General features: G+C 37.2%; 1 protein-coding gene across 1 annotated transcript in view; it reads right to left on the bottom strand.

Annotated features, from left to right (window-relative positions):
- LOC140242491 (ribosomal protein S6 kinase 2 beta-like) overlaps nucleotides 1-23,160 on the bottom strand; it is a 104,297-nt gene extending 81,137 nt beyond the window's left edge. The window contains exons 1-2 of the mRNA XM_072322224.1: nucleotides 22,980-23,160; nucleotides 19,616-19,657 (exon numbers count right to left, since the gene is read on the bottom strand). Coding sequence (XP_072178325.1) covers nucleotides 19,616-19,657; nucleotides 22,980-23,039 — 102 coding nt within the window. The 5' untranslated portion in view covers nucleotides 23,040-23,160. The remainder of the gene's footprint in view (nucleotides 1-19,615; nucleotides 19,658-22,979) is intronic.
- Nucleotides 23,161-27,269: the final 4,109 nt, after the last annotated feature.

Genomic DNA, 27,269 nt, shown 5'->3' with positions numbered 1-27,269 from the left:
TTTTTTCTCTCTCTCTCTCTCTTTGACCTCGTGACATTTGCAATAATATAAATTCTGAGTTTATTGATTGAATTCCAATCATATCTTATTACAAAGAGCATACTAGCATCACATGTCTACATGCACACTGACACTATTTCATGCACTGTATACTCTGTCTCAAAGCAAGTCTTTGTGCAGCCGTATATTTAACTGGGGGGGGGGGGAAGAAGGTCCATAAAATAAATAAGGTGAAACAACATGTTTAAATGCTACACTTAAGATTTGACAAGAAATTTTGCAGTATTCTCCTCGCTGGCCATCATACTCCCAAGTCGTAATGAACTAGCCAGACAATGTTTACTCTTTCTTATAAAATGAATACCGTAATGTTAAATGTTAAATGTTAAATAACATAGTATTTAAGTGTTACACTCTCTAAATACCAAATTTAACTATTTCTTTATCATTTCAGTGAACATATAATGTCACTTAAGATTTGATAGGAAATTTTGCAGTATTCCCCTCACTGGCCATGATCATACTCCCAAGTTGTAATGAACGAGCCAGACAATGTTTGCTCTCTCTTATGATCATTCATCCCAAACCAATGGGATGTGGAACCGGATATTTGCTCTGCTCCAACTTGCGCCCTGAGATTAGGAGGGTAAACTTGGCACTAGTTATAGCAGCAACACTTTCCCCATAGTGTCCCCCCTACATGGGGGTAGGCATGGTTTGGCAGCTACGGGAGATGGGACAGGGTAAATCCACAGCTTGGATCAGGGAAGTGATCACCTTCTTGGTTTGGGTAGGGGGGCTCACCCTACCCAAGAATTGTCCAACCCATTTGATCCCCATTCTGTTAGGTCTCACACCAGAACATAATTCTCCACACACAGACATATTGATTAAGATAAATTCAAACAAAAATTGTACAATACACAAAAGATTCAATGTCTTTTGTGCCTCATATCTAAGTAAACCACTTTGTTTCACTTCCGTCCCGAAATTCACAGGGTTTACTCAAACTCTGCTCAGAGGTCCTTAAAAAGACCTACAGTTTCACCACTTAGAAATGTCACCTGATGATCAGTGATCAAAGTGAGGCATTGATGAGATATTAAGTATTAACCCAAAGAGTGGGTTTGGCGGATGGAAGCTGTAATGACCTTTGAACAGCAGGGAATCTTTAGAGTGGGACCAACAATGAGAAAGTAATGATCTTTTGAATGACAGTACGTCAAAGTGATATGATATGGTGCTACTTGCTCTTTGGGGACATCAAAATAGCCAGTAATGGCATGCAACTAGGACATCACGATGACCCATGACCTATGACATCATATGACTTTCACACCATACAGTGTACCTCTGCATTAAATCACTTCTCCTTTTATGCTGTAAATGAAAGAAAAAAACAACATTGAATACCAAGTTGTTTCTTGAATAGCTAGAATGAGCACATAGGGATACTGACTTTCAAGTTCATCCAGCCCAGCCCAGCTGCAGCGGCCGCCCACGCTCAGCTAAATTATCAATAATAATGCTGCTTGTAAGTGTAACAATTATTGAGCTCTATATTCCAAATTCTTGAAAGCTTGTTTTGTTGCATAATTTGCTGCTGTTGCTGTCATTAGCGATGGAGGAGAAAAGCAACACTCACTGGAGCGGAGAAGAGACAAAGTTTTTCACTCATCGCCTGATAAATTACCTAAAAATCTGAGCCTGCCTCTCACTTTTGTTACATCGGCAAAATTTAATGCTCCTCCGGAATGCTGCTTTCATAAACTTTCTCATACTTAGCTGAAGTTTTACACACCTACTACATATGTGATCTAATGTATAGCAAACTACATGTAGTTTTACCGTAAATTTACACTCTCGAGAAACACAAATTTATGTGTGCATGGGACTGATAAAAAGCCCTGGCCCAACGTTCCAACCAGCTGCACGCAAAACAGACTGCACTGCAGTGAATACGAATAGCATGTGCTTCTACTAGTACTCGTCTACCATAAACCCGGGAGTGGAAGAGAGAGTTAAATACACATATGCACACTACCAACCAAAGAATCGTGATGTTTTGTGAAGCTCATACTTTGCATGTTTTTGTGCAAAATCAAAATATCGCAGTTTTAAAAATTGCGAAATTAGTAGGTGTAAATGCGGCTATTCACATATAGGCCGCAATGAGAATCATCATGCTATTTCTCAAATTAATGCAATAATTCTGGAAAAAAAAACCCTGTAAGATTCCTTTGGACTTGGATTGTGGTGCTGATTGGGCTTTTTTGTAGGATTTTTATGTCTACGCAGGCAATAATCTCAAGTTTTGTATCATGGTAATTTGCACTGGTGTGAATTCCACTCATACCAATCATAATGCAGATGTCATTGTATGCTGCTAAGATTCTTTCAGACAAGGGACAGACTGAAAATAAAGAAATATTTGCATACAATGAGAGCACAATAAGGAGAGAGTCAATACTTTCGTCTCTCTCAATCGTAAGGAAAGTATGCCATATGTAACATCTTTTACACGTTAAAGGGCCTGTTTACCTTTGGGAACAGTGATTTAAAAACTTTTCAAGATATGACATTTAATGCATATGTGTAGGTCTGCTGATATACCACAAAACATCCTATCATATGACATTTTCACGATAAAGCGCAAAATGTAAGGAGATACAACTGTATCTGTATTTTTCTCAATAAACCGTAACTGTAGACAGTTTAATCTGGAAACATTTTTATCGTAACTATTGTTCACATTTTGTATATTAAACAATATTTAACATCGATTTTACAGATTCAAATTTTTACAGCAATTGATTCTATCCCTAACTCACATTTTAGAACTATTTTAAAGCACTAATGCTGGATTTTTGTTTCATCTGCAAATGCTAAATTATGCCTTAAATCAGTTTGATTCCCTGCAAGCAGAAATGCAGATTCCAATCAGTAGTCCTGATGGTCTTCTTGCTAGGAACAGATTAGATTCAACAATACTGCAGAGTTCCAGGAACACAAGCCGTCCAACGACAAAGTCGGTGGGCGGCATACACTAGCTTCAGGAAGTCGTTTGCATGACTGAAGAGCCAGCGCATCCATTCCAAAGATTTATAGGGTTACGACTAGGGCCCACACAGACCAGATAGGTTACATTGTATGCATTGATCAAATTGTGATGAATCGGTTACTTTCACTGTCACCAGCTACATGTGTACATTGCACACAGCAGTTTAATCACCATACCCATCATTTCCAATACAATACCATTTCCTTCCTGTCACATAATTTTAATAATTTGCCTCCATTTGTGTTGTATTGAGAGGGAGATGTCCTTCCACTAAATATATCGTAGGGGGCATAGTACCTATCTATATTTGGGAGGGGCACATTGCTCTTATTTTCGTTTTATTTCAGGAATCAAACAAGGCCAGGTGAACAGGAAAGGATGTGTTAATAATAAACACATCATCACTTGTCACTATGCATCTAGTATGTGTATGTGTCAACTCTGGTCAATAATTGACAGCACCTAGTCGAGGGCACAATCCGGTCAGGTTCATGGTTACAGTGATTATATACTGTAGCAGATTAGATGGTCTAGCTTCAAGGCAGTTTATGCTTTTACTTTTACTTTTACTTTCATGAACAATCCTGCAAATTGTGTCCATGAATGTTATATACATGTATTTTTTATGCCATACACACCAGAGACACATCATCACATGGCTAATGAGATGAATTCATCACACGTAGTGAAAAAAAAGAAGATAATTCAATAGTGAATTCAATTTTGTTCCATAGTTTCAATTCTGCTCCATAGTGGTTGAATGATAAATGTCTAGATTATAGACATATAACTGGTAAAAAGCATCTTCTCATAGGCTTATGCACCACACTCTACCAAGTTCACCCATAATCACTGACTGCTGATAAACAATGTTAAAATCCATTTCATCATAACTCTCGGCACACCACTATCCTTTACCATCATTTGTATCTTACAGGGACTGTACAGTACTGGTTGAGGTGGGGATTCATGTTTTGAACATTCCTAAGTGAGATAATGAGAAACCTCTTATGAAATATGAAAGAGCATGTAATTTTAAGAAGGATTCAACGTTTATTTGATGAAAATTGGTTTTCAAATGGCCGAGATATCCAAAAAAGTGCTAATAATAAAAGGCGACATGTCACAACTTTATTGGGATCTCTTTGTTTCACCTTGTTTTTGGATATCTCGGCCATTTCAAAACCAATTTTCATCGTTAAAGCTAAATCCTCACCTCGACCAGAACTGTACACACCCTTTAACCGTGTTGGTAGAGCTAGTATTCCAGCATGAAAGCCAACCAACAAATCAGCTTAACTTGAATGGAACAGACCTAATATACTTGTCAAACTGCGAGCAAATGCAATCAAGAAAATTGGACATTATAGTAAGAGGGAGGCCCATCGTGACACACACTGGATTCTCACATAATGCGTCTCTTTGATTTATTTACAAGTGTTCACAGGAGCCTGTGCAGTCAGATGCTTAGAATAAAGACAAAAACTGACACCATGGATGATAGCAATGCAATGTATGAAAGAACGCAATGGGGTTGAGGAATAACACAATGCAGTGTAAAACCTGACAATTCAAACATATCTATAAAAAATGCGGAGTATATAATGTACTTACATCTAATACACACATAACTTTAGCCACAAAAAATAAATGCTACATCAATAACCTAAAAAAGAAACAACAACAAAAACCCGGTAACACCAGGAAAAAAATCAGACAAAAAGTATATTCATAATTTTCCATGTTTTGTGAAACAATTTAATACTAACCATTTGGATATATGTAAATGCCTATATGAAGAGGTAAAGATGTCACCATTTTACAAGTTTCCAACTGACATTACAAGGTATGCATAATATATAAATCTTCTACAATTTCCTTTTTGAAATGCGGGTTGCATTCTTTGTCACCACTTAATTGTTGTGTTGTTATAACCTTGATGATATGACTCAAAACATGACTTTATATTTTTCTGTTTAAACCAATGGGAGAGTCATGAAATTAGAACATCATAGCCTCTCCTGGTTTGAATATTATATGTTCTACTAATTACTGAATATCTCTGTTTTGTGAAACACAGAAACTTTAAATTACATACTTATCATATCCAATGTCTGGATGCAATGAATTTTACCCCATTATGTCTGTTGGATTGTGAAGCCATCAGACCGAAACATGAACATGGAGTGAAAGTGTACTTTTAACTTCCTGAAGGATGATTTGCTGAGTCTAGAATATTCTGCCCAAAATTACTGTAAAACAAGGAATGCTCACGTGCATTTTAATTACGCTAATTTTGCGAGAGCCAAGATTCACGTAATGAAAATACATGTGAAAGTTTTTGTCTACACTTTTCGCATTGAATGTTAGAGGCAACTCGCGAAATTTCATGCCATGAATAAGGTCGTCAGCTCCAATTCGCGAAAATTCATGCCGTAAAAATATGTTTTACAGTATAGTGTGTGTGTGTGTGTGTGTGTGGGGGGGGGGGGGTATGGTTCCCTCTTGACAACTTGATTTTCCCTTCCCTAACAGATTCGATTCCAAGCCACTTGTGTGTATTCACGAAAAAAGAAAAGAAAAGAATATACGTAATAAAGTCTACACAATGGACAATGCATGACTCACAGTGAGTTGAATATCATAATGAACAGCAAATGAGGCCATCATTGTAGATGAGCAGTACAGAAAGGTGGTTATGACATTTTGCAGGAGCAGTAAGATCGCTCTTTTCTCTCTATTTGTTTTTGTTTTTTTCTCTTTCCTTTCTATTTTTTTTTTTTTGGGGGGGGGGGGGACATCACAGCTTACTTGTCCCTTATCTATGGAATAGATCTGGAGTGACAACTGTATACAAGTAATATTTTGCATAATTCATGATATTTTGCCAATCCGATCCTGTAAGACAACTTTAAGAGTGATTAATGTTGGTGCAACGATGGAATGGGAAATTGATATTTTCAAGGAATAATTTTCCTGGTATTACATAGCAATTTTCTATGCATTTTGCAAATTTTCATTTGCATAGTAATTTCATTACATAAAATTGAATATCATTTTGTTCAAAATACATGTCCATTGACTAAAATTGCTATTCAATTTCAGGAAGAGAAATTATGTCTTGATATTTCCTTCCTAGATTCATAAGCAAAGTTCGTATGTTCCCCACCTTTGAGACGATATACATGGCATTTGCGTAACAGGAGGCAATATTTGCTGTGTTATCAATTTCGCAAACATCAATCAGCCCACTCACAAAGTTCTACTGCAAAATATATGGCATGTCCACTGTTATTATCGTCACGAGTGGACTGATACATTACCGTAGGTTCTTTGCTATTACTGAACACTGAAACATGTCATGTAGCTCAGTATATTATGCACTATTAAATGACTTCATTTTTACTGGCTTACTTTGAGTGCAGTGTACATATTAACTGGTAAACCTATCAACAGAGAATCAATTATTTCTTTCAAACTGGCCTGAGAATTCTTTACTCACATCTATGTTTTGAAATGCTTGGCATTTATAATCATCTCTATGTTACTGACATTGACCTATTGCTGTAGTAGGATTTGGACGCAACACACACATGGCAGCAGGAATCAAATTGAAAATTGTCCTTTTTCCCATAAATACTGAAGACAAGTCCTCGCATGATTTAGTTGGGTACAGTGCAGGAATAAAAAAAAAAATTAAAAAAAATCTAGCAAAAAATCAACCCTAGATTGCTTAATAATGTGTCTGGATGACCTCAGTTACGATAATTTGTAATGTTATGTTGCACACACGCAACTTGGTACATACGTACAATGTAAGACCTTTTTTTTTTAACACATTATTATAGATCTATCATTGCATATTAAATATATCAAGTGTTCTATGCTCATTTCACTGACATGTCATCATCAGGATTTTTATCATTGCCCTTTTGCCTCGATTCAAATGATGGCATAATCAATTTTTATTTCATAGTCCATTCTCTTTAAGTACTTTGATCTTTTGAATTGATTACACTTGCTTTGTTAAAAAAAAAAGATTAAATAATGTCTGAGTGAAAGTATCATGGTATGTGTGCTTCTGACCAATACTTTCCCTTTCTCTCTCTCCTCTTTACAGAACTCCTTGATAACCTGATCTTGAAAGAGAAAAGGGAGACTTCAGTGGTGGTCAACATACCACAAAATTCAGGTGAGAAATCAAGCTACTCTGTAACACAGGCCAAGCTTTTCCCTCGGTACGAGATAAGATTTCAGAGTGCAATTCACTTGGCCCTTCCAGCAGAAATGCCAGACATGAGAGACTCAACAATGAGCTTTGTTTGACAACACTCTTCCAATTGGCATAAAATATTCCAGACATGCAATGGGCCATCACAACTCTGCTGGTTACACCCAGCATCTACTTCATGTGTATGATGGGCAAGTTATTACTGGACCCCACTCACATTCTGAAAATAAGACATGACTTAAGAGGATTACCTCCAGAGCCACAATGTATATGTTATTTGTTTTAATTAGGCCCTACACTGTTTGTTTTCTTTAGGTCCATTTAAGATCTTAGCCTTTCTGTACAGGCTGCCCAAGGAAATTCTATTAAAAAGTGGCATTTACACTTATGTGAATTAGTGGGATCCAAATTTTGAGATGAGCATTGTGATCCACATTTCATTTTATTTATTCATTCATTTATTTATTTTTTGCCTGTGAGGACATAACAATCTCAATAATATAACACCATCACTTCCAAATTCCAGGAAACCTTGCGATTATTGCGGAAGTATCATGGTAATTTGAGAAAAAGCGCTACAATCTGCGTGTCTCAACACTGTGGGAAATAATTCAGAGATTTTCTATCCCATCATTTGAAACACACATCACAACAGAGCAGTAACACAAAGGCAAGGGTCATCATTCTGCCAACATGTGAATATGAAAAAAAAAGAAAAAAGAAAGAGAGCAAACTTGGCTGCCGAACACACTCAGGCTAGCAGTGTGTTCATATGTACAGGAAAAGGGGGGTGTTATCCAAGAATGAAAACATATAGAGATAAGGCTATTGTTTTATCTCTCAATAACAACACTCATATAATTAGAATGTGAATGAGTTTTTTGTCCTTCAATTATGCATTATTACTGCAACAAGGTTTTTGACATTATCCACACACACACACACACACACACATCATCATTACCCATTCTTCTGGGATTCATTATGCTCAAGGTTTAAAGATTAATAAAAAAAAAACGTATAACAAGTGAGGTTTACTACTGAATAAGAAAAAAATACGCCTACAGAGGTCTCAATTCAAAATACAAATTGAATCAAATTACATGCACTGAAAGTGGAACATGTTCTTATATCATATTCTAGAGTTATCATTTCTTCATGCGAAAGCTTCGCGATTGCTAGTCAAGAGCATCCTACACACTATCAAAAGTGCACATTGAAATTGAAAACTACAAACAGAATTATCATCAATCTGGACTATGAATACAATAACCAGACATGTTTTCCTTGCTTATTTCTTTTTTTTTTTTAGTTTTTTTATTTGACATTTGGGAAAGTGAAGGGAACAATTGAAATTTTGTATACCAGTGAAATAAAACATTTCTCTGAAGTCAATCTTTATTTGATATCTTTATATGAGATTCATAATTCCACATGCCACAGAACAGTTGGTTTGAAACAATCTTATATGAGACATGTTACTGCACTTTCCTCAAAATGCAGGCAGCCTAAAGCAGAAGACTTTCTTTGGCATTTTCAAAATTTCCACATCAAATGGCATTTGAGAAGCCCTTCGTCATCTTGCATCATAATGTGTGCAGTACAGGTATACACTTCAAAGAAGGTCACAAGTCCTAACAACTGTAACCAATCAATTATGAAACAAGTGCATGATGAACTCAAGCTTTAGGGGAATGAAGAGCCCTTGCATTACATCAGCTTATGAATTGCATTGTCCAGTGTGCAATTGCTTTTTGACCACAGTACATGTACCCATAATATGCAAATAGCAGTGTTCACACACTGTGTTAATATGCATCAAAGCCATTGAACCATTCATACCACGGACATCTGAGTCAACCTGGGGATATGGGGAAATGTGCTCAAGATCAACTTGCATAAAGATTCACGAACTAATACTTCCTTGTTTACACTCGTTCCCGACAGACTGATTTGTACTTTTGAACAAAATCAAACCTGGATATATTAAGACCACTTAGTGACAAGCTTGTCTGTCATACTGCTAGGCAAAGAAGCAAAGGCTTTACAGCCAGTTTAGACTATAAAAAAAAAAAAAAAAAGATAAACTGGTTTTAATCTGAACGTTTGAACTTTATACACATTATATGAATATTTATATAAATTGTGAAATTGACAGTTCTTTTAATAATTGCACAAAAAAGAGTAAATAGAGTAATTGAATCAGTAAGAAAAAAACCAATCCTCCATAACTGCTTTACAGTTGCTTGCACCAAAATGCACACATGTGATATACCTGTTTCTCTGCTGATAATTTTGTTCTGCATCACATGATCAGAAAGTGAAGCACAGCTGCGTGAGATTTTTTGATTTGTTTGTGGGCTTTGGCAGTATTCAACCTAGCATGCATTAATCAGGGTTTTACCCTCGCTATGCATTGTTTGCATGTTGCCACAGATGTCCTGGAACTGTTTCACACTAATTTAATTAGATCTAGGTATAACATCCTTATAATAATCAGCATTACATAACATTTTTTTTTCCTCTACAAGGGACTGTAACACTGTTAAGCTGGATTTGATTTGTCTCTATGATATGATCATAATTATTATAATTATGGCAGTAGTAGTAGTAGTAGTAGTAGCAAGTAGTAGCAGTAGTAACAGTAGTAGCAGTAGCAGTAGTACACACATAGTAATAGTAGTTATTGTAAAGGAAGTAGTAGTAGTAAGAGTAGTAGTAGTGGTAGTAGTAGTAGTAGTAGTAGTAGTAGTGAGAAGAAGAAGAAGAAGAAGAAGAAGAAGAAGAAGAAGAAGAAGAAGGAGACAACGAAAAGGAAAGGGAGTACACAAAACAACTACATTGGGTGAATCACAGCAATACATTGTACTTACAACACATACAGATGATAATGGCATGGGAGTGACATATCTATCTCAAGAGTTCCAAAATGTTATCAAGGGACCTCCTTTATAATAGAGCACTTAAAATTAGAATTAGAACATTCTGTATGTAAAACCAAGGAGGTTTAAGAGATGGAGTTCCAACTGGCTGTAATTATTCAAACAGTTGTCACTTTTCTATTGATGTACATAAGAATTCCACAGGTGCATAACTGTGCCTTTGGTGACGGGGTTTGATGCCGCCGTCTTGCTGAGCAATTTAAAGATTCACTTTGAACGTTAACTTAATGTTGGCTACCGGTATATTTTGCTTGTTTATCTATTAAATGAAACGAAATCTCACTTACCGGTAATGATAGAGCTCATTAAACAAAGGTCAATCCCTTCAAGAAATATGTGCTTAAGTGTAAATCAGAGCTGTATCATGTGAAAGTGTTTAAAACTGTACCCTCCTGGAAAGCCGGTTTTATCGCTTTTCCACTTGATTCCTCCAAATAAAACTGAAATGGAATAATCTTCGAGTATAATTATATATTAATAGATATATCAGATTAGTGGCCTGGCACGGCCAGTCAAGTAATTTTCATTTTCATTTCATCATTTTTTTTGGGCAATTTCTATTCGCGCATCCCCGTGTCTTTACCAGTATATACCACCAATCTTTTTTATAAGTAGGGATGGCGAAAAGTAATTACCATCACAAAGACATATTTTCGTTAGAAAGTGGCTGATGATTACGCAATGAGACATGAGTCAATTGTCTTCCTATCTGCACAGCAGATCCAGTTTGCCACATGCTTCAAATACTTTCAAGTGGCGGCATCAAACGTTACTTCAAAGGAAATACGACAGTTGTGACTCCATTCTCTTGAACCTCCTTGGTAAAACAACAACACAAAAGTCTTCATCTATCATACCACATAAAGATATGGGTATCTCAAAGTACTATGAGTAATGCATACCTTCAAATGAATTTTCCATGGTAGCCACTGATCACAGCATTACCAATGAATGAGTCCACAGCTAGTTACCAACTATCCCCAAGCTGCTTGAAGCTTTCATGTCTTGGCACCTCACTCTTGCAGTAGGAGCCTTAAGTGTGTGCCTTCATGTTACTACAATGCACTTCTTCGTTTGTTTACCATTTGTTCACCTACAAATTTTTCCTACAGGTAAACATTACAAATGCTCTGCTGTCACATGATCATGTTCATCCAATGGGTGATTAGTATTTGGCATGATACCAATATATCATAAAGGATTATGACAGTATATGGGATCTTGATAGGACACAGTTGGACAATTTAACCCGTTGAGGACGGACTGATTTTGCTACAACACGCATTTCCCATAGACACCTGCCCGAGTATACTCGGGACTCGTCCTCAACGGGTTAAAGGATCACAGCACACCTTTAATATGCATTTTATGGTCCCATTTAACATTCCCCTGATAAAATTCTTATGCCTGATGGCAATCAGATGATGCCATAACCATTTAATGGAACATTCATCCTTGTGTTCAAGGAAGACTCAAAGCTCTATACCCTGCTCATACTTGATTGAGCTGTAATTTGATACATGATATCAAATGTCATTACCATGAAACTTGGGAGGGTAATATGAGGAAAGAAGAGCGAAAAAAAAAATCATTAAGAAAGACTGCCTAAAAATTCCTTTAGATTGAAGGTTTTCTTTGAAGTTCCTCTGTATGAAAGGGGATGGCTAGTAACTGATCAGTGGGAATCAGTGGGAATGCTGGGGGATGATTGTTCCAATTCTTGTGGGATTCATTTAAGAGTACATTATATATCTATCGTTGTGTGAAAATTATTTGCTTCAGAACGGTCTCATATTCAAGTAATGTGCAGTTTCATGCCCAGCCACTGTACAGGCATGCCAGCCTGGAACCATTAAACTTCACATTACTTGAATATGAGACCATTCTGACGCAAATAATTTTCACACAACAATAACAATGTACAATCATCCCCCAGCATTCCTACTGATTCCCACTGATCAGTTACTAGCATCCCCTTGAAGTCTATATTGTCACTTGAAACTTTTTAATTTGTCAGGGATGAAGGTGATTAAAAATATTTTTTCTCGCTTGCTCAAATAGGTGTATTTGGTATCTACAGGGAAACATTTAATATTTTTAATATGCATCAATACCAATCCATGTAAGAAACAAAGAGCAAACATACATGTTTATAATGCATATGTGGGACTATGTTTCATCTACAGCATGAAATCCATGCAGTCCTTTGTATCATACTATAATTCGAGCAACGTTTGTCTGTCTGTCTGTCTGTTTGTTCCTCTGCTCCTCCCAGGTCCTTGGTCCGATCTCCACCAAACTTAGTGGGTGGATGCAGGTTGACCGCGAAATTGCCCTTGAGGGGTTCATTTTTGGAAAAGTCAAGGTCACTGGGGTCAAAGGTCAAATAACTTCTAATCTTCATTAGCTGCAATAATCAGACACCCGATAGAGGGCGCTATGTAGGCCTACTTAAATGGGATTCCCCCAGAAATATCCTGAATGGGGATTTCCCAGGTGTAGGCCTACTTGCTTCCAGCAAGTTTGGCCAAGATCGGACCAAGGAGTAGCGCAAAACAGTTATTTGACCTCCGTTGACCCAGTGACCTTGACCATTTCTGGGGGAATCCCCATAGAGGATTTCTGGCACTCCACGGGTACATTGACTAGTCACTTCAATATTGAACAATGTTCATGCCACAATACTCCAATCTCTTCTTCCTACCAGTGTCATGACCTCTCACATGATTTTTTTTTCAAATCACAATGCAACTTTAACAAATTGTCAATATGGCATACCAACTAAGAGATTTTCAAAAATATAATAATCACATAGCCATACTGATAGAGTACTTAGGAAAAAATAAAATGCCTCTTTATTTATGGCATGTGTGCCCATAGAGATTAGATGAATCAATAGAATTAAATAAGTGTGTACAAACTATACAGTCTGTATACACATGTTTACACAACAACCAACAGAGTAAAAGAACTTATTGTTCAATTGTATACAGCTCCACCTGTAGAAATACAGTGTACCTCTTTTATGCATTAAATGGATGCTAATAGAGAGCAAGGTCACTGACAGGAAGAAGTAGTAATGACCATTCATACTGACCATGGCTGTGTCAGTCTAGGCTGAGTAGAATGAGTGGAAAAGGCAAAGCAAGAGTTTGACCACCACAAATTTTGTATTGTGTGTTTCGTTTCTGCTTGCAAATTTAGAGTTTAATCGTCAAGAATACCTTACCAAGCCAACAAGAAATACCAAGCTGCAACATCCTGTACTACACTACTCTGCAATTTTCTGTCATGATTTCTAGAACAAAGTTCTCCACTCCTGGTAAGCTTGCCTTCTTGGATTTATGATATAAAAGTCTGAAAACTAGACTAGTATAATGACTAACAGTAGCACAATCTATGGGGCATGGAAGCATATAGTGCAGATCTATGCTGAATATTTCATGGGGGTTTTATTTCTGCAAAATTTCATGTGCCAAAAAACTCTTGATTAAACAACCCAGCAAAATATTGTCCTCTATCACGTTGTTTGAGTACTTGTACAATATAAATATGAGAGTGATGTACAACCGTATACAAATGTACTGATGCAATATGGGCAGGCAGCAGCTGCACACATATAATGCCTATCAGAGTACCTGTAACCTACTAGGCGCACATGTGCGAACCTACAAAATATGATGAGTGCTTGCAAGCAGTATCATCCACATTTGTTCTGGTGGTCACATACGTGTGTACTACCATACAGGACCTCCTGCTGAGATCGAGTGGGGTGTGAACACTTAGATATAAAAAGGTCGGGAGGAGAAATATTTAACTATAATTTTCTATAAAAAAAAAACAACTTTTTGCAATGTGATATGGAATCCAATAACTCTCATATTTGAAAATTTGATAAAAAATCATCAGTTCATCATGACTTTATTTTGAAACCCTCATGATAATCTGTCTTGTGCCGTGTGTCCTAACCACAAGTAAAAAAACGAAAACAAAAACAAATCTTTTTTTTTTATTCAATGATGCAAATTTTCATGGTGTTTTTGTGCATTTCACGCAACATGAAACCAGTACGAAAGTAATAGTGTGCAAATTTTTGCTTGTTAATGTTATGTAATATTATTCTCTGTCTTTGATCTAAAGGCAGGCCTCAAATTTCATCAAATTTGGGTCAAGGCCACTTTGAGAGGGCACAAATGCACTCTGGGGTGTACATGTAAGTGAGTAACTGCATGAACCGTTTGATTTCGAAAGGGGTCTTCTGGCCAGAGGGAGGGGCAGGCGACAAATTGCCAGTGGCTGGCGAGTATTTCAAGCGCTGTACAGGTAGGTATCAAAGGGATATAAAATGTTGTTAATTGTAGTTTTATGTTGGCCCTGAAGCAAGAGTGAATTTGTTGCACATGGTAATGTGGACCAGTTACATTTTACTGTATTATGTGCTGCCCTATAGGCCTAAGTCCTAAGCCACCTTGAGAGCAGTGAAAATGATAATGACAATGACAATAACAACGACAATGACAATGACAATGAGTTTTATTTCTCACAGCGGTGAGCCATTCTTCAGTGCTCGCTCAGTTGTCATTACCATCAGTGATATTAAAAATCAACGAACATGCCAAATTTATCCTACACATGTACCTGGCCAAGTATGAAAACATGGTATGCAAAAAAAAATCCGCTTTTATAGCAAGTCCTGAGTGAGGCTGCCTGGAGTCACGGTCTAGTCAACGTATACAGATGCACTAACTGGAGATTCAAAGTGCTTGGCTTCCAGTTGAATTTATTTATCTTTTATCAAGAGTGGCAGCAAATAAAAATGATATAAACTGCGATCTAACAACTAAGTGCTATCTGTAGAGTGTGAATGAGCCTTGAGTACAGGTGTCATTTCATCACATTCGGTAAACTGTCAACTTTTCTGACTACATGCATGTACAAGAAAGTGAGAATTTATGCATCCTATTGTGAACAACAATTAAAGACCTGGTAGCATAGGGATTTGTGGGTGGCTGGATTCATTCGCTGCACACCAGGGTACATTTAAAAACCACAAATAGCACAGGTCAGCGAATGAGTGCATCGAGGCTTATGCTCATCGGTAATGGTCGACTCCGATCACGATTTTGTGGCTGCATTGTACTTTAACACAGAGATCAGTGATAGAGTGGTACACAATTTGTTCTAAGGATTCTCAAATAATATTAACAAATCCAGGCAAGGTTCCCCACTCCATGGTATCCTCAGATTACTGGGTCTTGGAAGTGTTAGTTTATCAAAACTCTTAGCCACAGTTGATGACTGGGAAATTAGACTAGCAGGCAGGTCTTATTTCAGATCAGGCTGCCACTGAATTTGGCAATCCGACAGAGCATTATTCTACGAATTTCCTGTAACTCCAAGTGAGTGCCTAATGGTACAGTTGTAGCCCTCATTTTCAGTGCTTAGGTGTAGCCACCTTCACTGGTAAGAGTGGAATGTGTCGGAAGTAAGAAGTAGCCTTCTTGGAGCACAATGAAGGTCAAAACTCTGACATAGCCCTTATGAGAGTGTTTTGACAATAGTAGCCCTGGGTCGAGAGCTTTAGATATAGTTGTCCTTATTGAGGAAGTTATAGCTCTCCTTGAAACTCTTGATTTACTGTATTCAAGTGACATATTCCAGTGTTTTTATTACTCCAAATTTTTCAAGTCAATTGATTTTGGCAAAATGAACTCACTAAAATATTGCCTCCAATAACACATAACGTGCACTGTATTGTCTCCTTGTAAAAGGTGGGAAATCACTAACTTTCCTCCTGAAACAGGAAAATACTTCATGTAATTCTCATTTCATCATGGAGGGTGGCAGCCCTTATTGGTGCTCTTTGAAGGTGGCATCCCTTATTGGCCCTCTTTGAAGGTGGCATCCCTTATTGGCCCTCTTTGAAGGTGGCATCCCTTATTGGTGCTCTTTGAAGGTGGCATCCCTTATTGGTGCCCTTTGAAGGTGGCATCCCTTATTGGTGCCCTTTGAAGGTGGCATCCCTTATTGGTACTCTTTGAAGGTTGCATCCCTTATTGGTGCTCTGTGAAGGTGGCAGCCCTTATTGGTGCTCTTGGAAGGTGGCAGCCCTCATTGGTGCCCTTTGAAGGTGGTAGCCCTTTTTGGTGCTCTTTGAAGGTGGCAGCCCTTATTGGTGCTCTTTGAAGATGGCACCCCTTATTGGTGCCATTTGAAGGTGGCAGCCCTTACTGGCCCTCAGTGAAGGTGGTAGCCTTTATCGGCACTCAGTGAAGGTGGCAGCCCTTATTGGTGCTCTTTGAAGGTGGCAGCCCTTATTGGTGCTCTCTGAAGGTGGCAGCCCTTCTTGGTGCTCTTTGAAGGTGGCAGCCCTTTTCGTTACTCTTTGAAGATGGCACCCCTTATTGGTGCCCTTTGAAGGTGGTATTCCTTATTGGTGCTCTTTGACGGTGGCAGCCCTTATTGGCCTCTTTGAAGGTGGTATCCCTTATTGGTGCTCTTTGAAAGTGGCAGCCCTTAATGGCACTCTTTGATGGTGGCAGCCCTCAGTGCTCTTTGAAGGTGGCAGCCTTTGTTGGCACTCTGAAAATTTTAACCCTATTGTATTGGTGTAAGGTACATGTAGCAGCCCTTATTGGTGTTCTCTGAAGGTTGTAGTAGGCATTACTGGTGCTCTTCGAAGGTAGTAGCCCTTTTTGGTATAAGCTACATGTAGCAACAGATAGCAGTCTTTAGTAATGCTCTTTGAAGGTACTAGCCATTAGTGGTGCTCTTTGGAAGAAGGAGCCCATATTGGTATGTTAGAGGTAGCAGCCCTTTACAGTACTCCTTAAAGGTAGCAGCCATTACTAGTATTGATCTATAATAGAGCCATGTGAATTTACATGTAGGGGCATTACCTTGAGTATCTTGACATTAACTAGCCAATATACACCCAAATAAAATTTTGAAGTCTCAAAAAAGAATGGAGCGCCACTGTCACTAAACATGACAGCTCATGACCAACAATGTCACATATTATGACATCAATTTCCCACATAAATAATCCCCTGTATTATGGAGTAAATTAAAAGCTGATGTACTTCAAAGAGCATCAACGTACAAAACACATGCAAGAACTGGTCTTTAAACCTTGATCAAAGATTGTGTTCTGGAATGAAATTCTTTGATCCATTCTGGACAGAAATATTATAGATACCTTCATTTCACTGGAAGGTTTTGCATTAAAAAGGATTAAATACATGCCATGTTGTGGGGGGGGGGGGGAGGAGGGAAAGGGGAGGGAGGGGACTAAACAAGACACTTTAAGCTGCATGACAGCATGATACCTTCCTATTTTCCTAAACCATCTTCACCATGATATCAACCCCATTCCACCGCTTCCCCTCTAAGCTTCCTGTGGCACAGGGTTCTATCCGACCATTGTTTTCCCCTCTTTCACATCCTGTCAGGATACCAACCAACAGTGACAACGCTGATTTGGGCTAAAGAGAGAGCATGCTAGCACCAGACTCTCCTTCGTACTGTGCAATCTACCCTTTCCTGTTGTGTCTACAAACTGTGATCACATTTCCCTACTCATCTTCACTACACTACAAAAATACTCCTTGATTACCATTCCTCCTTTTACCATGTATATTAGTTACAAAAAACCAGATATATCATTTACATAAAATCAAACAAACAGAGAATAATCCTGATTCAATAATAAGAAATATTTGATAACATTTAACTCAACATAGCAAAATTTGTGTTTCTGGAGCTTGGCACTGAAGCTACAGTTTTCTTCATTTTAACAAACCCAAAATTCAATATCAAAACCACCCTTTTGTGCAGAAGCATAGAACATGTTATTCATTGGGTGCCCTTGCAAAATCACCTTATTATAATCTTCAACATCAACAGTATTCAATGTAGTAGACAAAATTTTTACAGAGTAATGTATTTCAAAATGTCCCTTCGTTAACTGCACTGTCAACCACATTTTGGCATAGAAGCCTGCCTGAGCAATTTCAAAACAACACAGAGCAGAAAATGTTGATAGTACTGACACTAATTTGGCATCGCCAGTGGGAACTCAGGTGCCAATGTGGATGAGAGCTAATAACCCATGCTGTTTATATTTGGCTGTCAGGCTGAATGCTTTCCATATATATCATAAATTGGATGCCTCCGTATCTCCTGGTGACGCAAATCACAACTACAATGGCTTCTCTTCTGAGGGGAAGCCATTAGATGGTTATTAAGTCAGGTTCACTTCAGACACAATTCCCATCAGGTGATCCCTCACATGACACTGTGTACTGCACTGGTAAGCCCGGGCCTGGTATCGGTAATAGGGAGCTTGCAATCATGCATGGTTTAATAATGCTCAGATACCAGGCCCCATGGGAAAATTAATTGGAAGGAAATCCACAGGCTGAGATTACAGAGAGAGTGTAACACAGGAGTGGTGAACTGTTCAGTATTTGCTTAGCCTACCTATACTAGTGGGGGGGGGGGGGGGGGGAAATGGGACGAAGTCCTTGCCAACAGCCTATCAAGGGAAAGATATCCTGCTTTGCATTGTAAACTGTTTTTTTTCCCCAAAAAAATCTGACACAGTCTACTGCTAGTTGAGAGTATTTAACTGGGTTCCAATGCAGTCAGCTACGTACAGAAAACACATGAAGATCACTGAATACAATGTTCATTTACAAGCCTTATTAAATCAATCATTTCACTCCATTTTGATTTCTATTTTTGTATAGAAAGATTAAATACAGCTTTCATCCAGCATATTTTTGCTGGACTAAATGCTCCTTTAAGAGAGCATGTGGCGTAAAGATTCAACCAATTTTTCAAAGACTATACAGGTAGGCCTAGACCTTTTTAAAACCAATTAACACTACCAGCAAAAGGCATAAAACTGTCCAACATACATGATCATGTGCATTAATACCATGAGGTATAGGGTTTCTAACATTACAATACTTTTCATATTATTGTTGAGTAATCCCGAGGTAACTGGGAGCTTGCCAAAATCTGAGAGGTCAAATTCTCGGCTGTGCAGAAACTCTCAGTCATCAGTTGCCTATGTGTCCAGGGACTGTACACTGTATTTATGTTCACTTTTTTTCCCCCTGATGCAGCAGAAAAGTTCTTTCTTTTTTAAACAATTCTAACTGCTATTTGAGGTAATATAATATACAGCCAGCAGTTGGCTTTGTAACCATACTAATATTGTCAATACTACTACATCTCATCAAAGCAAGATATTCCTTTATCATATAATACAATACTCTAGTTTAAAACTGTCTGTGTGTGCACAGCGTGTGCACAATGCATCCCTAATTGTTTTATTTCTTAGGTAACCATGACAACAGATGGCATAATACTTACATGACTGTTACTGACGTCCAGCATTTCTTCATGGCTCTTTCCCTGCAAAAGGAACAAAAAAGACAGCAACGCATTTGTAAAACAGCCTGCATTATTGGGCACAAACAAAGAAAGAACTAAAATCAGCACCAGTTCACAAACGTGGTGTATCCAAACAATCAAAGATGATTGCATATGTACTTGTCGAGATGTTTGTTGTGTATTAACCCGTTGAGGACTAGTCCCAAGTATACTTGTGCAGGTGTCTGTGGGAAATGCGTGTTGTAGCAAAATATGCCTGTCTTAAACAGGTTAACATGCAGGATCCCATATATGTATACATGTACTTGGATTCAATGAATGCCGAATGATATGTGAAATACTCAGCAGCAGTTTGTGGAAAATCAGGCTATCCATTCAACAATATACTGCAAAAGTGGAAATTTTCGCAGTGTTGAAATTTTCGCACATTTCGTGCAACCAGAAACTAGCGCGAAAATAAAAGCATGCAAATATTTTTGCTTGCCATATGTTCCTGTAGTTGATGTCTTGATTCCGCGGAATTTAAAACACGCGAAACTCTTCTTACCCCACCGAGCGCGAAAATATCCACTTTTACAGTATCATAACATGTTACAATAGTAGAATGATACCAAAAAGAACTCATACATATTCCCTTTTTTATGGGCAGCCTGAGAAGGATATCTATGAGCCACAATATGCAGCTCCTAGTAGGCATAGAGAACTGCAGTGTTTCGTCTATCTCAGTGATCGGTAAAGAAACTTTGTATTTTCATGCAACAAGAGATTATACATGTAATACTGTATCACAACCCTACTGAGATAATGAAAAGAAATCATACAGAAACAGTTTCTCACTTCAGAAATAAAGACATTATCATCATCAAAGTGAAAAAGATAATTTGCAAGAGTCTCTCTTCTCTTTTTCCCCCTTAGACCTATTATGCCAGGCATACATGTATATTCACTCATTACTCCAAGCTACGTATGGACCAATAGCTGCAATGTGTATGCAGCCGGAGAACTAGTACAGAATACACAATGACAGTGTGGATATTGTCACAGCCCTGAGCTGAGCAGCCTGTCCACAGGGGAGGCTGCCATTTAAAACAGGTGGCCTCAAAGACTGAAGGTGTGACTGTGTTTATGTGATGGAATTACTCACAACAGACTTTTAAAGACCAGCGAAAAGATGGATGTCTGTAGTTATAGCACACAATAAATATCATCATTATCAAATCCCGCATTGCAATCATACAATGAAGTCTTTTTTTATTTGTTTGGTGAATACCTGCTGCTTTGCCTTTGTATATAAACAGTGAATAGTTAAACTGCTCATTATGATCATGTCAAAAAGCTGCTGACACCATTTACAATCAAGTTTTTGATAAGAAAGAAAAGGTAAATCCTGCTTCACATCTTTTATACTGCTCTTTAAGGGTGCACATTTTCCATTGAGCCCTTCACAAGGTGTTAATTCTGTTCTCTAGTGAACAGTGAAGTGGGATTCTATGTGAAGTGCATACTGTAGCTGTAGGTTCTCTCACATAAGGGACTTCTATTTCATGCCATATGTTAGTTTTATGAGTCCATCAGAGAAAAGAGGGAGAGAGGAAACATACACACACACACACACACACACACACACACAAAATAATAATCTTAAAAAATACAGATCTTTGTGTCAAATCTGTCAGATAATATTCAAGCAGTCACCCTGCATATCATTTTGAGATTATTAATTTTGTGTTGTTGGTTTTTTTTTTACACCTTGAAGGGATTTAGTACATTCAGTGATTTTGTAGCAAAGCTTGAACTTATTTTTCTTTTCAAAAAGAAGTTACCATCCCAAACAATGCACTAATGCTACAACCTGATAGACACATGCCTCTTCTATACTGAATTGAATGAGCACACTCCTGTGAAGATTTCAGTCATTTTGATAGATATTTTGTCAGTCAAGGATGAATTGAACAAGATTGTCAATAACTTCATTCAATTTCCAAGTACAGGTTCAATTCATTTATATACCAAATGTGCATGTGTTCTGAAATTCACAAAGGACCTCAAGTGATATTTTAGTAATTACATTGTACATTCTCATTCTGAGCTGAAGATGAGTTTTGCATAAAAACCAAGGAGGGGGAAAAATTCATGCACTACTGTGGTACCTGTGTGTATACTATCAACATATTTCATAGTGAAGATCAAACTAAAAGAATGATTTGATCATTACTGTTTTTTGTTTAGACAAATAACAGCATCCAAGTACCTTAGTTGGGCCTACTATAGATTCAACAGCTTATTATTTATTTATTAATTTATTTATTTTTTACTGATCAACATACTGGAAAAGGACGCAAGTACACAGGCCCTAAAGTGGTTTGCCCAAAATTGCTAAGTTTCTTCAAAATCATATTCAAATGAAAAGCAGAAACATCACATCAAACTTTGAAATATACCACTTGGTAGAAACTAGTTGGATACAAACACATTGTACCAAGGAAATAATATGGTTACTATAATACCAGTAATATTCCTGGATGATATGCACAGCCACCAACAGCTTTTTGCTCCATTGGTTATGAAATTTACCAACTAGCTCTATCACTGAAATACTGTGTTTTACATTAATGAATGTTCCAAGAGTGTTCAAACTTGATCTAGCCAAGTGGATAAAGACATTATGTGCTCAGCATAAGTAGGGTTCTAATTAATGGCGACATACATTCTTCCGTTTCCCTTGATCACTTTTTCCAATCAATCAACATTTACGACAGTAAAATATACCGGTACATGATATTTATATATGTACTATTTGATTTTTTTCAACAATAATTTTTAAGAAGATACCAGCTAGATCTGAGTGGTTCTAACCCTGACCTGAAATAACTCTTCCATTTCTCCTTATTCCTATTTTGTGAGGAATTTATTTGCAATAGGTCTGGACTCTAGTTAGGTGATAGGTCAACTGTGTATTTGAATTGTGTAACGTTAGGCCGATGGCCACATTTGGTAGCGGGCAAGTAGCAGACCAAGACACAAGTAATTTTACGTGTAGTCATGGCAGTACAAGCTAGTTAAAAAAATGGTCCCACATCAAATGTTGACTCTGTAGGCCTCCATACAGAAGCATTATTACTGGAGTGGTCGCGCAACTCCTGGTACCGACAGGTATAGGTAGCACTCAAACTCTGACTTTGCCCTGGGTTGATGAGGTACGCTAGTACACAACGGTGATCCCATTTTCCGGTGCAGGTTCATGCACATTCCACAGGCCACAATGACCCAAGTACTAGCGAACTCTTTACAGAAGTAATAATATGCACCTTCCAAATTAGAAAAATAATATGAATTATCATACCTCCGCAAGCTGCTTGACTGGCACTTTTTGCCACGGGTCCGCTAGCTGGTGTAGCGGCATCTTGGAATGGAGTCCTAGGAAAATTTTGTGAGATGGTATTTACGTCCGGGAAGAAGGTGGTGTCAACGACTTTTCGGGTTATGATTTCGCATGCATGGCACCGATCACATACACCGTGAATAGGCAGCTGCTTATCGCAATATCGCTCTCTAGATCGCAATGCCCGTACTTGCCGTGCCGCCGATCTCGCTCTCTCAGCTTCGGCCTGGTAGCGCGCTGACTGGTATCACACACCCGTAGCCTCTTCACTGCGCTCCACAAAATGGACGACTTGTGCATGGTTTGTGGGGACAAAAGGTGGCGGTATATCTCTTTCGAAACAGAGAATAATACCGGTACATAAGAAGAGCACTCGCACTGTCTGCTTCTCGACTACTAACTTGTTACATCAAAAATGTCTTAAGCTAACAAAAGACGTGAAATATACAGATTGTGTGCAAAAACAAACAAACAAACAAACAAAAACAAAACAAAATAATAAAACAAATAAACAAACAAGCCAAAACCATTTTGCCTTGAGAGTTTCTGGTTAAAGTTACTGTTGGCAGAGGTGACTCTAAAATAATGCTTATTATACTAATACTTTGTCGCGTCTTTTGAAGATACTGAGACCCATAGTTTCAACCAGAAGGCTATTTCTTTTATATTTGGGATTAAAAAAAAAGTAAACAAAAGAAGGAGAAAATATGAGGCAAGAAGTGGTGGATGCGATGTTACGAAGGGATCCTACTACAGTGACCATGAAGCAGGGCGCGATATACAGTATGTCGCAACTATTGTTTTTATTTGTGCCATTTTATTTTTTATTAAATATTGATTTCGTGACCGACGAAGCAGCACGCAATGTCAGAATTGCTTTGTAATATCACAATTGTTTTGCTAGAAATTGTTGTACATTTCACATTGACATAGGCCTACGAAACAAAGAGAGATGTCAGAATTTCTTTGTGATGTCACAATTGCCTTGCAACGTCATTTCATAAAAAAGACTAATATTTGGAAATGCCGTCATAAGCACATGCGTCATTTTATCCAAAATATTATGTTTAGCATGAAGCAGTAAATATATTGTATAGTTGATTCATAGGAGACTCTCTCAATTTCCTATCGAAAGGCACAATTATTCTTACCATCTCTTCGACTGCCCAATGATAATTATGATTTTTTTTTTTTATCTACCTAAAACTACCATTGCGGTAGTCTGAATTATTTTTGAAGGTCGGAGTGACTCAACAAAGTAAAAACATGATGTTCTTACTTCTTTGAAGATCACTTAAAAATGCAAATACAGTCTGTATATCACTTATTTTCTTATCACTGCATGTAGGCCTCACTGTACTTCCATACTAAGGGTAGACCCAATTTCTTTTTTGAGTTCAGGCAGCACACTCCTTTTTTGGTACATTTGAATACTTAAAAAAAAAATGAATTAGATTAGCATCATTCACTGATAATATTATTATTGATTGATTGACTAATTTTATTTGTGTATTTCTTTTTCATACGTATAGATGTAATGCAAAGTCAACTGAAAGAATCGATTGAGTATAAGTATATTGTTCTAATCTAACAATTGAAGCAGATATGACTGATTCAAAATAATGTCCGACATTTAACAATGCAAAATGAAAACGAGCAGGTGGTTTTTTTTTAATGCATCTTACAATAATATGCAAGCATTATATACCTGCCGTTCAAAAGACAAATTAAGCAACTTTAAATATAACAGAAATACAGGAGACCATCATCATATTAAGCAAACGCTTGACGAGGGAAATGGCTTCAGAAATAGTTGTCTAAACAATACGACATATCAAGTGGATATATACTCAAGTCACCAATCACTATAGGTGGAGATAAAGAGAGAGAATATTGTCCCTGCATAGTCGTTTTTTGCTTGTTTTCTGCGTTTGTGTATCGTGTATGCGGGGGGGGGGGGGGCATTATCGTATGTTTTAGGTAAAATATCGTACTCATATATATATGTTAGGTCCTACGTGAAATGCTCGCATGTTCAAATTATTCGAGTATTGTTGCCAAATCTTGAGAACAGACAAACAAAACTGTAGGACTTTTAAGTAAAGTTGGATGTGAGATAAGAAAGTTATCGTGGTTTCAACGTTTTTGTGTGCTTAAAAAGTCAAGATTTCGCTGTCATCGTTTCACAAGTCTCACATTATATATATATTATATACATATATATATATACATATTTATATTTATATGAGCTGTAACCATATATATAGTATATGTAGTATATATATATATATATATATATATATATATATATATATATATATATATAAAGATACTTGTAGTCCGCGTGTTGGTATCATGCAGTATAGAAAAGATGAAGAAGTAGAGAAGTAGAGTGGAAATGCATTTTGACAGTCCAACAGTGCTATTTATTCAGACCAAATTTTCGACGAATACATTCGTCTTCCTCATTGTCGACCCTGAGGAAGACGAATGTATTCGTCGAAAATTTGGTCTGAATAAGTAGCACTGTTGGACTGTCAAAATGCATTACCACTCTACTTCTTCATCTTTTCTATATATATATATATATATATATATATATATATATATATATATATATATATATATATATATATATGTGTGTGTACATACATATCATATACAATCATATTATACTATAGTGATACAAATCTTCGCCAAAATTCTCCTATTTTGAGGAGAAATAAAAGAGAACAAACTATAGTCCACCACATCAATGGTTATTATTCATTGTTTGTGCATGATTGTCTTCCGATCCCGATCAATATTGTCACCTTTCGAACATTGATGTGGCATCAAAATTGATGACAGCACATGAGAAGTATAATGATGTTAAGGAAGGGGCATTATTTGTAATCGTGAGAGAGAGAGAGAGAGGGGGGGGGGAGATAGAGATGGAGAGAGAGGGAGAGGGAGACATATACGCACACACACACATTTTATACGAGGGCATCAAGACCATGGAGACTAACTCCTTTCATCTCAATGAGAAGATGAATCTTTTTAAAAGATGTATATACATATCTTGCCGGCAGTATGAGGATCATCATCTTTATAGTAACCAAACATTTTGATGGTCATAACATAGAAGCTATGACAATATAACGATAATGACGATGACAATGACTCACATGATGATGATAATAATAATAAGAAAAAGAATAATAATAATAACAATAATATTAATGATAATAATAATAATAATAATAATAATAATAATAATAATAATAATAATAATAATTGCAATAATAACAACAATAACGATAACAATGATAATAAAAAGAAGAAGAAGAAATCATATCCCAAGACTGGAATAAATTGAATAAGGATTCAGTCTGGGGTCATGTCATCTCTCGCATCTCGGGGGGTATTTCTCCATGTTATATCAAGCGTCCTTGGATGATAATGATAATTAATGATGCCCTTTATAGCACTCAGTCTGAGTGCTCAAAGGGTATGAAGGAGAATGAAAGGCAATATATCCTGTAATGAGAACACACAAGTCCAGGTGAAAAAAAGAAAATTGGACAATCCGTTGAAAAGTTATGAGTATTAAAGGTTAGGTTAAGCCATTTACGATTTATGGACGACAAGACTGTATACGTATGGAAAATAACTCAAAGAAAACGTAAGGAAAACGCAACATATTTTCACTTGGCGTTACCTCTTTCAGAAAGCAGGGGAATACCCTCAACATAATGTCATTAACAGTCGAGGGCATGTGCACTACTCATTAAGAAAACATATTTTTTAATTCTCTTTATGATTTATTTATTTATTTTTATCGTTGTTGATACATGATAATCACGAACTGAAGTTTTCTAGAATACACGGCTGCACGGAAACTTTAAAATTCAATATATTCTTTGAAAGGATATCAGTCCGATTTTCCTTAAACTTCGCTAATGTAGTTCTATCGCAGCATTCACTCAATCCACATGAAATTTCTGTTTTACTCCCCTCTGAAACAATTAAAGGTTATAGTATAGATTCTGACTGACGATTTACATACTTGCTTTACCACGTCGCTGTGGCTATTAAATGGAGGAATATTTTTGTCCCGATTATGACATCTGAAAACGTATGCATTGCACTTTATGTTTATTATGTGCAAAGTGACATACAAGGAAGGTTGGTTGAGGGAACATTATGATAATATAAGGAGGAGTTTAGAATGCAGGTGTGATAAATGCATTTATTCAATCTTTTTTT

Source organism: Diadema setosum, chromosome 19 (genome assembly GCF_964275005.1).
Source record: "Diadema setosum chromosome 19, eeDiaSeto1, whole genome shotgun sequence".
NCBI lineage: Eukaryota > Metazoa > Echinodermata > Echinoidea > Diadematoida > Diadematidae > Diadema > Diadema setosum.
Note: the sequence above shows the minus strand (reverse complement) of the source record. Positions and strands in the feature narration are given on the sequence as shown.